This window comes from Mustela nigripes, chromosome 14 (assembly GCF_022355385.1).
Source record: "Mustela nigripes isolate SB6536 chromosome 14, MUSNIG.SB6536, whole genome shotgun sequence".
Taxonomy (NCBI): domain Eukaryota; kingdom Metazoa; phylum Chordata; class Mammalia; order Carnivora; family Mustelidae; genus Mustela; species Mustela nigripes.
In genome coordinates, this window is record NC_081570.1 from 7378105 (window position 1) to 7392529 (window position 14425).

General features: G+C 62.3%; 1 protein-coding gene across 4 annotated transcripts in view; it reads right to left on the reverse strand.

The window, feature by feature from the left end:
- CASZ1 (castor zinc finger 1) overlaps positions 1-14425 on the reverse strand; it is a 143974-nt gene that overhangs the window by 10800 nt on the left and 118749 nt on the right. For all 4 annotated transcript variants that reach the window (XM_059375427.1, XM_059375428.1, XM_059375429.1 and 1 more), the window contains 9 exons: positions 13052-13528; positions 9129-9963; positions 8057-8125; positions 6442-6532; positions 5583-5747; positions 4565-4737; positions 3545-4389; positions 1106-1241; positions 817-880 (listed from right to left, as the gene is read on the reverse strand). In XM_059375427.1, the coding sequence (XP_059231410.1) occupies positions 817-880; positions 1106-1241; positions 3545-4389; positions 4565-4737; positions 5583-5747; positions 6442-6532; positions 8057-8125; positions 9129-9963; positions 13052-13528 (2855 nt within the window). The remainder of the gene's footprint in view (positions 1-816; positions 881-1105; positions 1242-3544; positions 4390-4564; positions 4738-5582; positions 5748-6441; positions 6533-8056; positions 8126-9128; positions 9964-13051; positions 13529-14425) is intronic.

The window sequence follows — 14425 nt, forward strand, 5'->3', positions numbered from 1 at the left end:
CGGCGCGGAAAGGCTCCACCCACATGGGGCGTGGGGCCCTGACAGGAAGGAACCAGAGGGTGCAGGGGGCAGTGACCCGATTAGGGTAAAGAGAGCTAGGAGGGAGGGAGGGAGGGGAGGCGGAGGGCCTGGGGCCTGGGGTGGAGGGCAGAGGGTGGCAGGGGGTGGCAGGGGGTGGCAGGGGGCTCCTTTCCTGCCAAGGGCCCAGCCGGGACCCCCGTCCGTGAGGTCCGGCCTGGGCCCGGTTCCTTCAGCAGTCACTTGTGTGCGGTAACCAAATTAATCTTGCTGTAGTCAAATTTATCATGTGAAGGGGGAAAATATATTTGAGATGATGTATAATTTACAAAGACCCTGCATTATTTAAAATAAATATTCTGGAGCGACCTCTGCGGAAGGCGTCCGAGACCATTACTCAACCCGAAAAGTGGAAATTGATGCTTTGCTTCCACTTCAGGGCCCCTCCCCCACCTCTTTTTAAACAAACAAAAAAATATATAAAATAAATAAATAAAATTAATAACTGAGAGCAGAAGAAGTTAGAGGGCTCTGGAAAAGCTTTTGGAGCCCTCCATCTGAAGGGAAAAAAAGGGTGTCAGAGGCTGGAATATATTTCTTCAGCCAGTTCATTAAATTAATTTGTAAGCAGTGGCTCTGAAATTATATCCGATGAAAAATGGCCTCAAAATTTAAATGGTACAAACTCATCTTATTAGAGGCAAAACATTAAAAAACAAACACATCCCCCCCACCCCCCAGCGTAGCTTTAATTTCTCTGGGTGGGGGAACGGGGGGCGTGTGATCGATGGTCCTTACCTTATTCATAAGCGAGGATAAAAGAGATGAATTTGCCGGGACTGCGTGGCCATTTGATTCATTACTGGAACATACAGACCAAGGGGCTTTAGCGTGGATGTACGTGGGACTGAGCCCAGATACTCACCCTTCCCAGCCCACTCCTCGGGCCCTGGCCCCCACTCCCCCCCCACCCCACCAGGCTCCATCTGCCTGGCAGGAGGATGACCCTCCGCTAGCCTCTGTGGGCTCTGCCTCCAGGGGTGCTGTCCCAGAGCCTGTCGCCTGGAGCAGAGCTGGGAGGCCTCACCTGGGCTCCTTCACAGTGAGGTCTAAACTGCGGTCCTGGGAGACCTCGTGGGGAACCGGGGCACCAGCGTTCTCACCGGGCTCCTGCTTCACCGAGGCCGGGGGGAACCTGGCGGGGGTGGCCTGCTGCCCGCTTCCTACAGGGGAGGGGAAGGAAGAGGGTGTTAGAGGGGCCTAGGGCTTCCTCTGGGCATGAACCAGAACCCCTCACCCTGCCGGGCAGGGAGGACAGTGGGCTGGGTGGGCCGGGGGCCGTGGGGAGCCCTGGCTGCCGGTCAGCGATTCTCCCCACTGACATGATCGCTTGTGACGCTTACCCCTGTGTGGCAATTCTTCAAGTGATAATTATTGCAAAATTATGTCAAAGTTGTCCTGGCTCAGGGCCTCCTGGAGGAGAAGGGCGGGAGGCTGGGGAGGGGGCTGGCACGGGGGTGGGGGCCCTTCATTTTCTCCACCGACTGTCACAGTCAATTTGTGGGGCTGCCGCTTAGGCTTTTATTAAAGACTCTGTTAATGCTGAGGCAAAGTGGCAGATCTAGACTGGGAGCTGCGCCCCCTCCACGTCCCTGTCCCACTGTTGCCGGGGCGACGATCCTGCCTTCCACTGAGCATGCCTAGGAGGGGCATCTGCCCTGTCAGGGCTATGGAAGCTGACAGCCAATCAGAGTGGTTCAAACTATGTGACCTCGGCCGTCAAGCTGTCCGGGGCAGGGAGAGGAGGCCCTGCCTGGCCGGGCCGGGCCGCACAGGGGCTAGGTGGGAGCTGGCGGGGTGCAGCCCTTGGGGGAAAGGCTGAGCAGAAGAAATTGCTGACGGGAACGTGTCCACTGAGTCCTTCTCCACAATCCCCAAGTGGCTCAAATATTACTTTGCCCCAAGGCACTGCGGCTCACAGAGGGCTGGTTCACAGGCAGCAAGTGGCATTTTATTAAAAAATCAAGGAAAACGGGCCCCCTCCCCTTCCCTTCACCTTTGTTTTGGGGGTAGATTTTTCTAATGAAAAGGAAGAATTTGCCAGTCTGGCCACGGAGCCCCGTGTGGCCCTGAAGTGGGTTCCACCCCAGCCGGCAGGCAGCTGGCCAAGAGGGGCTCGGCCCCAGGGTGGTCCTGCTGTCCCTCCCACACCTGGAATGAAAGGTGGGTCACTCCACTTCCAGCTGACAGGAGCGTCCCACAGGGGACGGACGAGTTTTTGGAACTCAACATCCACATGCTGGGAGGTCCCCAAAGTCACTTGCTCAAGGTCCCCCAGGACATTGCCTGGCCCCGCCGCCCAGTACTGGCTGGCCCTCCGGGTGTTCTGGGCAGATCCCTGGGAAAGGCCGCAGGGTCTTTAGGGTTTGGGGGGGTCTCGAGAGGCTCTCACGGAGGAGCAGGGTGCTAGGGCTCAGGAGCTGGCCCACGGAGGTCCAAGTCCAGTGCCCGCGAGCAGACTATCCCCCCTGGTCCTTCAGCTCCACAAGGCAGGACTCTGGGTCCCTGCTGTGCCCCAGCACTGGCCAGGTGTGTGGCCCCCAGCAAGCACAGTGGTTGTTGAGTGAGTGGATGGAGTGGCCGCGGACTTCTGTCAGCCAAGTGCCAAAGGGAGGCTGGGGGCAGCAGGGGACAGGAGCCAGGTAAACAGAAAAGCCAAAGAGCTCCAGAGACACAGAAGACGTTTACAAAGACTAAAAATGTAAGCGCCTCACAGCAAGCCAGAGGGAGGGCGGAGGTGTCACCGGGATGCCCGGGCTGTGTTGTCCAACATGGCAGCCACTGGCCAGGCGTGACTCAGTTAAACTAGTTCCAGTAGAAATCCAGTTCCCTGGCCACACAGCCAGCCTCAAGCACTCAACAGCCCCCTGTGACTAGCGGCTGCCTAGGGGACAGCGCAGAATAGAACGTTTTCCATGGCTGCAGAAAGTTCTCCCAGATGGCACCGACTGACGGGGAGAGACTAGCAAGATGTCCTTGGCCTCGAGGGGCTGGCCAAGAGTGAATCCCAGGGATCCCTGAAGTCTGGCCACCCCACTGGCCACCCCTGAAGTCCTGCCCCATCCAGGGACACAGAGGGGGCCCTAGGGAGACATGAGCCTCTGGACTGCTCTCATCAGGGGCCAGACTTGGTATGAGGTAAGGTGAAAAGTCAGAGCAGTGGGCAAGGACCAGTTGCCCTCAGGATGCAAAGGCTTAACCACCTCTGCTTCACAGATGAGGGACCAGAGCTGCCTGGGGTGGGGTGAGCAGGCCAGAATGAGGCCCACCCCCCAAGAGCAAATAAACAGTAGGAGGCAGAGGCCAGGCAAGTTGGGGGTCTGAGCAGGCAGGGACTGTGGGTGTGAGAGTAGAAAGACCCCTCGCCGGCCTCCGCCCCCACTCCCACTCTGCTCCGCAAACTGACGCTGTGGGCTCCGGGGGTCTGCGAGCCGCCTGCTTCCTGGGCAGGGCCCAGCCTGCTCACCTGGGTCAAAAGTGGCAGAGGGCTTGAGGGCAGCAGCGGCCAGCCTGGCCATCATGGGTGAGATGAGGCCCTTGCTCGCTGAGATCCTTTCCATGATAGAGGCGGGGGGCACCGGGACAGAGGAGGCAGCCGCAGGGGCAGAGTCGCCGGCTCCCGAGGCAGCCAGAGCAGGTGTGTCAGCGGCTGCGGAGGCCGCTGCCCCCGATGACATGGCCCCCAGGAGGCCAGGGGTGCCCACAGGCAGGGAGGCACCGCTCCGGCCAGGCAGGATGGGGAAGTAGGGGGCGGCGGTGGGCAGGCCCGAGTTGGAGAGGGCCAGTGCCAGCGGGATGGACGCGGGCAGGCCCTGGGACAGCAGCCCGGAGATCTTGCTGTTGGGAGGCTTGGTGGCGCCAGGCACGGCCTCAGCAGCGGCAGTGGCGGCAGCGGCCAGGGAGGCGGAGGACTGCTGGCTGGTCGGGGAGGCGCTGAGGCTGGAGTTCTTGCTGCTCAAGGCCGAGAAGTCGACCAGGTCGTCGTTGCTCGACTCCTCGTGCTCCGTGTCCTTGGCGCCCAGCAGCGAGGACGGCAGCCCCAGCGCGCCCGAGGAGCGGACGTGCCTGCGTTCGTGCTTGCGCTTGTGCGAGGTCATCTGGCTGGTGGAGGTGAAGGTGAAGCCGCAGCCGGCGCGGATGCAGTGGAAGTGGTTGGTGGCCTTGCTGTACACGCAGCCCTCGTACCTGCACTCCTCGTACTTGTAGAACTTCTTGAAGCCGTCCTTGGCGTACGCGTCGTCCTTGATGTGGTAGCTCTTGTGCTTCTCGATGTCACACTTGTTCTTGAAGGTGAATGTGCAGCCAGGGCGCCTGGACGGGACGTCGGGAGCCTGTTGCAGGGCCTCGGGGAAGGGGGAGCCCAGGAGGAGCTTCTGGGCAGACCCCCACCCCTGTGCCCACTGCCTTGAGGAAGCAGGACCCCAAGCCCCCCGCCCGGGCCCACCGGCCTGGGTCCATCCCTCCCCCTGGCTGGCACCCCACTCACCTGCAGTGGAAATGGGTGGTCTTCTGCCCGTAGAACTGGCAGTCGGCCGTGCCGCAGTCCTCAGTTGCTCGGAAGCGCTGGAAGCCGTCGTTGATGAGCTGAGTGTTCTTCTTGTGGAAGTTCTCGTGGGTCATCACGTCCGATGTACTGGTGTACACCTTGTTACAGCCCACCTGCAGGCAGGACGGCCGTGGGGGCAACTGAGGCCAGGAGCCCTTGGGCCCAGGCCAGAGCTGCCGTGTTGTTGGCCACTGACCTTCCTGCTCAGGGTCGTCGGCCCTGTAAACGTCCCCCTGGGCCGTGGGGAGTCTCTAACCTCTCCAGCCTTCCAGGCCTTGCCTGTGCTGAGGGCCGGCTGGTCCTCAGGGCCTCTCCTACGCCCCTCCGGGCAGAGGTGTGGCAGTTCCCTCCTACAGGAGGTGACTTCGGGGTCCTCAATGGTGCCTCTCTTTCCATAGCCCCTAGCGGTGGGCAGGGTTGGACCCGGGGGGCCTGGCAGTCACCTTCAGCCCAGGGACTCAATGAGTGGACAGTTCCTGGCATGGGGCCCTCCCCACCCCACCCGGGCTGGGCCACGGCAGGCAACGTTGCCATATTGAGTAAAAACCCGTGGAATCCGAGCACTCTTGAAGGCTGGGCCGTGCCAGTGTCTGCACCATCTCAGGGCCCGGAGACCGAGCCCCCCTCTGCTCCTGGCCCAGGTTGTTCCACGGAGCCCATAACAACCCCCTGACAAATACCGGGGGAGGCACGCCTGCTGTTATGTGCAACCCCCAGCCGCTCCCCCGGGACCTGACACCTTGAAAAAGCCCAGACTCTGCGTGGCATTAAAACAGAGAATTAAACAAAAACCTCCTCGGGAACCATTTGCGATGCGGCTCTTGGTGTTAAAGCCTGAAAAATGTTGGTCTGTATAAACAGCTCCCTGAATTTCGCCCGCACCAATTAAGGCCACGGGGGTGGCCCCGCCCCCGTCCGGCCCACCCCCGGCCCCGCCCGGCCCGCCATGGGTGGGCACCTGCATGCAGTGATAGTGGGTGCTCTTTCCGTTGAGGTGGCAGCCGTGGTAGTAGACGCTGCAGTCATCCAGCGGGCTGAAGCGCATGAAGCCATGCTGCAGGGAGTTGTCGCGCTTTTTGTGCATGTTGTAGTGCCGGATCACGTCCTGCTTGCTCGTGAACCTCTGCGGGACAGCGCCATGTGGGTCGGGGCCGGCCACCCGGTGGGGGCCGGCCCCTACCCTCACCCCACAGCCCAGACCGTGGCCCCCAGCTCTCCCAGGGAACAATCCTGCTTCTGGCAGAGGCAGCCTGCGTGGCCTCTAGGCCAGCACCGGGGACCCAGTCGGAGCCATTCCAGTGGTTCCGGAGCCCCCAACCCCCAACCCTGTCCTGCCTGACCTCCCGCCAGGCTCCCCCGCAGTCACGCCCACGAGTGGAAAAGCTCGGAGCAGGCTGGGCCCCTCAGGCAGGGGCTCTGGGGCGTGAGGACAACTTTTGTCTACGGGCCCCCTGTTGAGCAAGAGGGGACGACCCGCTCTGCACGGACCAGAGGTGGTTTGACCATAAGCAACAATCTGTCTGGGCCTCAGTGTGATCATCGGTTGGATGGTACAGGAGTCCTGACTTCACGAGGACACTGGGAGGCGTCCCAAAAGGGGCCTTAGCCCACGGGCTCCATCCCTGGGCCAGGGTGGGCTCCTAGGGAATGGGAGCTTCTGTCACTGTCCCGGGCGTGCAGAAGGCTCTGGATCCTATCAGATGGCTTTCTGGGTTCTCTGCCTGCTTGGGTTCAGCGCTCCCAACACACCTGTGAAAAGCTTGTCTGCCCCCTGGAGCTGGCACACGGGGGCAGGGCTGGTGCCCACCGGGCCCTACCTGGTAGTTGCACTCGGGGTCCAGGCAATGGTAGTGCTCTCGGTACTGGTAGGCGCAGTGGATGTGGCCACAGTGCTGACTGCCCGAGAACCTGCAGGGAGGAGGCGAGGTGGGCTCAGGCCTCTCTGGCCAGCAGCCCTGGGGAGGACACTTCCCAGGCTCTCGGCCCGAGCAGCTGAGAAAAATCTGTGCCTACACCTCAGGGAAGTGCTGCTGGGGTTCAGAGGCCCTGTGCTGGGGTACAGGGGTGGGAGGCAGAGGTAATCTGTAGGGGTGAAATGGCAGAGGCCTAAAAAAAGGCAGGGGACGTGACTGCACCTGTTGTGCATCCCAGAGCCACTGGACTGCAGATCTTTGCCCCCTGCCCTGGGGATGAGGGCCCAGGGAGGCACACAAGCCTCGCACCAAGGCGGGAAGGAAGAAGCCAGGGCAGGCCAAAAGTCAGAGCAGAGACAGGGGAAGAGGCCAGGATAGGACGGGAAGGGACGGGGTGAGGCGGTGAGGGCAAGAGCCCCCATGGTGGCCCGACTGCCTTTCCTGCAGGGGCCACCGCTGGCCGCCTACCCAGGGCTCAGCTAGGTGCAGCAGATACAGGCTGGGCGGGCCCGGCTGCTGAGAGGTGTTAAAGCCTCTCTCTTTCCTAGGCTTTCCTGACACTTGAAACAGCCCAGGGTTATGAATTTTTAAAGTACAGCATCTGTTCGGCGCCCTGCGGCAGGCAGGCTACGCTCCAGCCAACCCGGCAGCCGGGAGCCCCGTGCGGCCCGGCTGCGGCCTGGCTCCCGGGAAACCCCGTGCCTTCTCCAGGCCCCGAAGGCGCCGGCTACCCTGGGGAGGCCGCTCTGGGGGGAGAGCCCGTGATGACAGCAGGGGAGGAGACGGTCTCAGCCGGCAGGACAGAGCTGGAGACCCCCTTATACGGAGAGAACAGCTCGCAAATACATATTTACGCTGAAGCTGCCAAAAGGGCCATCTGCTGCGGCCCTAATAATAATGATAATAATAATAATAGAGAGAACGGAGCGAAGCCGAAAAGACAGAGAGGGCTGGGAAGAACCGGGCAGATCCGCAGACAGACAGAGGCTGGGGAGAGCTCCCGCCAGGTGCTGCCCCATCGGCTGCTGGCAGTGAGGGACCTGACTGGGGGGAAATCTGTCGAGGTGAAGGTTCTCGACCTGCCCATCCCACTGCCTCAGAAATGTACAGGAGTGGGTCTAGAGTCGGGCTGTGGGGCCTGGCTCAGGGATCACCCCAGGCCAGGTCTGGGAGGACCATCCCCCACACCCTTCTCATCCCCGAGGGTTCGGCACTGGTCTGTATCCCACGCAAGACTCTGTAAGCAATTGCGGGGCTTTGGGCTCCCCTGTGGCCTTCGGACACTGTGGCACTGCCTAGGGCTTGAAGACATGCAGCCCAGAACACGTTAAGGGGCGAGGGCTCTGAGATGGGGTGGGGTCCCTCAGGGGAATTTGAGGGCAGAAGCAAGCGCACAAGAGTGGGGAAGCAGCAGGCACCTTGGCTCTGGCGCTCAGACGGACCTACGGTCCCACAGTCCCCAGGCGTTCCTGGCACCACCCACCTTCTCTCCATGGCTGTCTCCTCCCCAGGGGCCTACCTGGCAATATATTTCTGGTAAATGTTTACATCTTCAGTGACAGCTGGTTTATCTGTGGGCAATCCATTCCTGGCAAGAGACACACAGGGCACAGCTGATTAGCGGATGGGGGTAGCCTCATGCCCCAGGAGCATCTAGGGGGCAGCTCCCTGACCTGGGGCCCTGACCCTTCCCTCTCTTGCTCTGTCATGTTCTGAGGCCCTCAAGGTGGGAATGAAAAGCGCTTTTGGCGGAACCTTGGCTCAGGTTCAAGAAGCCCAACTGTGGCAAAGACAGGGCCACCCAAGCTGGCTGGCTAGAGGGCTCCACCTGAGTGGTGGGCCCGACCTGGAGTCCAGCTGGGTAGGAAGTCTTGGAAGCGGGGGCCTGGCCCCTGTTGCACACTGGGAGTCAGGAGGATGCTGGGACGACCCAGGGGAGGGGGCGAGAGCAGTGCCAAGAAAGTGTGGTTAGCTGGTCAGAAGCCCCCCTCCCAGGCCAGCGGGCAGCTCCCTAGATCACTCCCAGGTTGGGGTCTGTCTCCAGGGGGACAGCGGCACGGGGGAGGGTGCCTCTGGGCCACACAGCTGATCCAGGGAGCAGTTTGCCATGGCCTGGGCGTTAGCAAAGAGTGGGCTCTTCCCCACCCCAGACTCGTGCCTTCCCTCGCTGCCTTCCCCGGGGCCCAGGCTTCGAGCCTGGGAGCCATGGTCACCAGCTTGGAGCCCAGAACCCCTAACCCGGACTGGGGCTTCCCGAGCCAACTGTGAGGCTGCATCTGAGGTGGAGAAAGCCTGTCACTGGGAAACGGGGGTCACAGAAGTCCCCGGTGTGCATGTTGGCGGACGAGCACATGCGAGAGCAAGTGTGCACACGGCTAGATGTCTGCCCATGAACCGAGCATGAGCGATTACGTGTGTGTATAAGTGTGCATGTGTGTGCGCACACATGTGTGCAAGCATGTGTATGAGAACCTGGGCGTGGTGGATGCGTCTGAGGTATGAGTGGATGTGTGCCCAGGGCTGGCCTTCTGAGGCAGAGAGTGGCCTTCCCGGCGACTCTAGTCCCAAGCTCAGGACAGGGGGTGCCTTACTTGACAGTGGAGACGGTTCCCGTGGTGATGGAGTCTGTTTTGGAGAAGGTCGACTTCAGGTACTCAGGAGTGTTGAAGGGCAGGGAGGCAGGTGGCTCAGGCCCTGGCCCAGGGGCGCTGGGAGCACTGGGCACACTGGGGAGGGGCGCAGGGGCCAGGCTGGGGGTGGGTGGGACCTTGGCGGGGCCCGGCTTCTGGATGGCCCGGACGTCGTACTTGGAGGGGCGCCCCACCTTGCCCGTCTTGAAGGCAATGGCCCCGCCCATATCGGGGCTGCCCTCCCCGGGCTTGAAGAGATGGAGGTACTTGACGTTCTCCAGGTCATACTTGGATGGCTTCTTGTAAGTGCTTCCGTTCTGGGGCCGCAGGTTGTCACCTGTCTTCAGTTTTTGGATGAAGAAGTCGTACTTGGAGGCTCGGGCCACCAGGCCCTGCATGGGGACGCTGCTGTGTGACGGCAGGGGCAGGATGGTAGCCTTGGTCTCCAGGTGGGCCGTGTTGCTGGGCAGCCGCAGGCCAGGCAGAGGCCCCGCCCCCTCCTTGCCCGCCCGTTCCTCGGCCTTGGTGCTGTGGGCCGGCCAGGAGAGCTGCTCGCCGGCCTTGAGCTTGCGGATGTACTCCTCGTATTTGGAGAAGCGCGCCCGCTTGCTGAGGGCGTCCTCAGAAGCAGGCAGCACGGAGGAGGTGGCCACCTCAGGGGTGGAGCCCGCCTGGAGCTTCTCGAAGCTGATCTTCCTGGCCAGCTCGTCCCTCGTGTTCTGGTCATCATAGCCGAACATGCCGAGGAATTCAGTCATGGTGGAAGCCGCGTAGTCCCGGAGTGAGGAGGCCTCTCCTGTAGCACAGGGAGAGCCTAGTCACCTCTGGGAGGGAGCAGGGTGGCCGAGGGCTGGGGGGGGGGTCCCCCTCCCCGCGAGCCCCCACCCACGGAGGGAGGAGGCTGGCGTGGGGAGGGGGCGGAGCACGACATGATCTATGGACATTTGGCTCACTTGTTAGGTTTTACGACTCTTAAATTAATTTGTTTAAAAAAAAAGTAATTAATACCGGGGTAAAATAAAACGAGTTCATCAATGCCAGGAAAATCAATTTCCTAAATGTTCTGGCCGATGGCTTTTCAGTACATTAAACAAAGTTTCATAAATGTCTCCTCTCTCTTGCCTTGGCCTAATATGAAAGAGAAGTCACTTTACTGGAAGTAAGGCCAGATCCCAACCTGCCTCCTTGGGGTGGGGTGACACAGGGGCTGGGGACAGGTAGGGACGAGGGGTGGCGTCTGGGCAGTCAGGAGGGACCCCAGGAGCTGAAGCAGCCACTGGGGACAGGGATGGGGTGGGACTGGCTGAGCCCACCTGGCGGACTCTCCCTGGGCCCCATAAGTGGACATACAGCCCCTCATCCCTGGGAGGTGGACAGCTTGCCCCAAGCCTCCCCAGGAGCGGGTCTCTTGGCTCCGCAGCGGCCCCCTGGTGACTGAGGGTCCCAGACAGCAGGGCGGAGGGGGCAGGGGCCCTGCTGAGGTGTCCAATCAGACTCACTCAGGGCTCCTTGCCTCAGCGAAGATTTATGACAGGGGGAGTCCTACGCACCTCCCCTGTCCATCTACTGCTCGTGTGTGAGGGTGGTCCCCTGAAGAGAGTCCAGGCCCGTGAGGCTGGGCCTGCCAGCCCTAGCAGCGCTCACTCCAGTGCGTCCGGGGGCCCCCTGTGCCCAGTCCGGGGCAACCTCTCCACAGGGATGTGAGCAAATACACGTGCACACGTGCACACACACGCACGTCCCTGGCTACCTGCCCAGCTCTAGAGACACACACACACACTGATACAAACCACCCCGAGTCCTGCGCGCATCTCCCTAGGACGAGTCTCCTGGTGGTGGAGGCAAGCCGATCCTATTCTGCCGGGGTTTCTCCTGTGGGGACCCGCCTTCTTGCACACACGACCTTCCACCACAACACACGTGTGGCTTCCAAGCATGCCCAGACCGGCTCATCCCGTGCAGAAACTCACTCCGCACCTACTATGTGCTGTGCCTGAATCAGGGGCAGGTGCACCTAGAATGGTGAGGCCCACACCCGCCTCAGGGACACACACATTCTCTGCATTCTCGCCTGAACCAGCAAGGCCGGGCATACTCAGCAGTAGGACACTGGGACAGCCGGGGAAGGCGTGGCTGCAAAAGAGGTGGCCCAGGACCCCAGCAGGGTGGCCGATTATGGGGGGCCACCTCCCAACCCACATCCCCGCCTCCCAGGTCCGTGTGAGAAGGACAGTCACAGGCAGCACCTGACCCGCAGGGTGAGCAGAGTGACTCCAGGAGCCAACAGGTGGCTGTTCCTTGGACAGGGTGGCCAGTGGCCACTGTCCTAACCCCAGGCTACGTGGGGTAGGGGGCCCAGCCTGGGAGGAGTGGGCTCTGGCTGCTAGATTCTGTGGTTCAGGGACCAGGGAAAGGGGCTAAAAATAGCAGGAGGCAGCTGAGCCCTCACTATATATGGCAGAGACAGAAGGCTTTGAAGGGCAGGCAGCTTAGAGGAGGGAGGGGGCCTGGTGAGGGTCTAGGGCAGCCCCGAGGCCTGCATTCCTGAGCCCCCAGGCCCAGAGAAGGTGGCCCACCCAGCCCCGGTGGGCAGCTAGGGCTCCAGCTGCTTCTCCCTGGTGCCCCAGGCTGAGCAGGCTGCCCCAGGTGTCAGACTACAGTCCCTCGGGGCCTCTACCCGAGGAACGATGCCTGCCTGGATCATGAGGCCACTGGCAGCTCCCGCCCTGCCTCCTACGGCCCCAGCTCTCCACTCGCAGGGAGACAAGGCAGCAGTCAGGGCAGAGCTGGTCCTGGGAGGGGCTGGGGCCCTGACGGGACAGCGGCCCTGTCCCTGTCCCTCCCTCTCCTCTGGCTCAGCACAATCACCTTGTGTCTGGGAACGGCAAGGGCTTTTCCTATCAGAGGAAACTGAAGGTCACACTTTTCCTCATTGATCTTGCAATGTTTGTTAATTACTCTGTCACTGATGTGGCGAAGGATAATTAAACAGCTCTGTTTATATCTTATATGCATAATTATGTGGCTGCGCAGGGCTCCCCGCGCAGGGAGGAGATGCGCCCCTCGCTGCAGGGGAAGGGGACCGGGGAGCAGGCAGGGGAGGCTCGGGGCGCCCAGCGCAGGCCTGAGAAGGAGGCTGGGAGCCGGAGAAAAGCCCCCAGACCTGGGGTTCCATCCCAGCGGTGGGGACCATGGGCCCTCCACCCGAAACCACAGGCCCTCCCTCCCAGGAGGGGAAGGAGCTCCGGCTGCTCCAAGTCGTGAGGACAAGGAGACGGCCGCAGAGCCAGGCCTTAGCTATCTCACGTGCGGGGAAGGACGTCAGCCAGAGGAGCGTGTCCCAGGCAGGTGGGTATTATGGGATATTCGGGCTGGGCCGGGCGGGGCCATCCTGCTGCCCTGGGCCTCACCCCTGAGAGGTCCTGCCTGGCACAGCCAGTGTCCTTGGTGAGGGGAAGGCTTCCAGGAGAGGGCAGGGGGGGGTGGGGCAGCAGACCCATCCTGGAGCCCGCCGCCCCGCCCGCCCCCCCCCCCCCGGCCCCCCGGCCCCCCGCAGATTTCTCTGATGCAGGTGTGGAGAGACAGTCCCACCGGCTGTCCTCCGGCCCTCGTCCCTGAAGCTGTCAGACCCACGGTGCTCATGGCGGCCCCCAGCCCGGCTCACACTGGGAAGCTTCCCGCCCGCCCCAAAAAAAGTCTCCCCTGTTCTTGCCACTACTTTGGCCCCGGGCCCCCACAGCAAGAGAACCGGTGGGGCACCTTAGGTACCCATAAGGGGAGCATGCGTGGGGGAAGCAGGCAGGTTCTGCAGACCCCCCACTCCTTCCCCTCCAGGGTCATGCCATCCATCTATCCGTCTGTCTGTCCGGGGCTCAGACACCTACCTGAAGCCTGCTTGGCACTGGGGCTGCCGTCGTCCCTGGAGGCTGCCCCACTAGACTCCTTCTCCTCGGCCACGCCGCTGCCGTCCTTGGAGGGCGCTTCGCCATGGTCCTCCTCGTCGCTGCAGCCCTGGGGCTGCACCATGTAGACGCCCTCGGGGGGCAGCTCCAGGCCCTCGCGGCCGATGCGCCCCAGGCTGGGCGCGGGCGCGGGCTCCTCGCTGTACTCGCCGTTGACCCACTTCTCGATCACCGCCCGCCTCTTGTCTTCCTCGCTGCGAGCGCCCCGGGCCACGCCGGCCTCTCGGTCCCGCGGCCGCAGCGGGCTGCCCTCGGCCTGGGGACCCGCCTCCGCCCCCTTCTCCACCACCACCTGGCGGCTCAGCTTGGCGCAGATGGCGTTGAGCTTCAGGCCGCCTTTGCGCTTGGCCGCCATCGCGGGCTTGCCTGCGGGCGGGTCGGTGCACCGGGTGCCTTCAGCTGGGGACAGACAGAGAGGTCAGAGGTGGGCACGTGCCGGGCTCGGCCCCCCAACCCCCGGCAGCCCCCAGGCCCCAGGTCTTCCCAATCCTGCTTTCCTCGCACTGCCCTGAGCCTGGATGGTGGGGCTTTGGGCCCCTCCCCAGACCGTGAACTCCAGGGGCCCCGCTCGCCCAGCGCTCCGTGCCCAGAGCTGGGCACTGGGTGGGCCTGGACCGGGTGGTTCAAGGAGAGCTTGTTTGTAAACGAGCATACACATGGACGATCTTCAAACACCAGGGGCAGGCTTTCCTCAGCACCTGGTTTCTGGAAGCATTTCCTACACCTGTTCGGCCCTCAGTTCCTCTCCTGAGAGGCAGGCCAGACACGACCCCAGATAGAGGAGACAACGCATCCTCGGACACTCAAGGATACTGAGGCATGCACGCTGGCTGAGGGGCTGGTCACTGGGGAGCTCTGGCAAGTGACAGCGGCCTGACTACTTGTGAGCCTCTGCCACGAGGGGAGGAGGCAGCTGAGAGCCTGGGAGCAGCCCGCACCAACCTCCTGCTTCCCTGTCCCAGTCGCAAGGGGTCGGCAGCACCCTTGCCCACCTGAGCATCTCATCCCTGGCCGCCCCTCCCTCAGACCGGGCCCTGGGCCCTTCCGGACCCCTACTTGCGCTCACTGGAGAGCTCCGATAGCTCTTCCTTCGTCCCTGGCTACCCAGGGCCCTCCAAAGGCCTCTGTTTTTCCTCCCAACCCTCCCCTTCACAGACCCGCTCGAATTATCTGACCATGTCCCTTGCCCAAGCCTCAGTGAGGGCCATTCCAGGACAAAGCTCCTCACAGCCGCTCCGAGAACGGCTCATCCCTGTCCCAGGATCTCACTCAGCCTGCTCGGCCTCACCCAGCTCC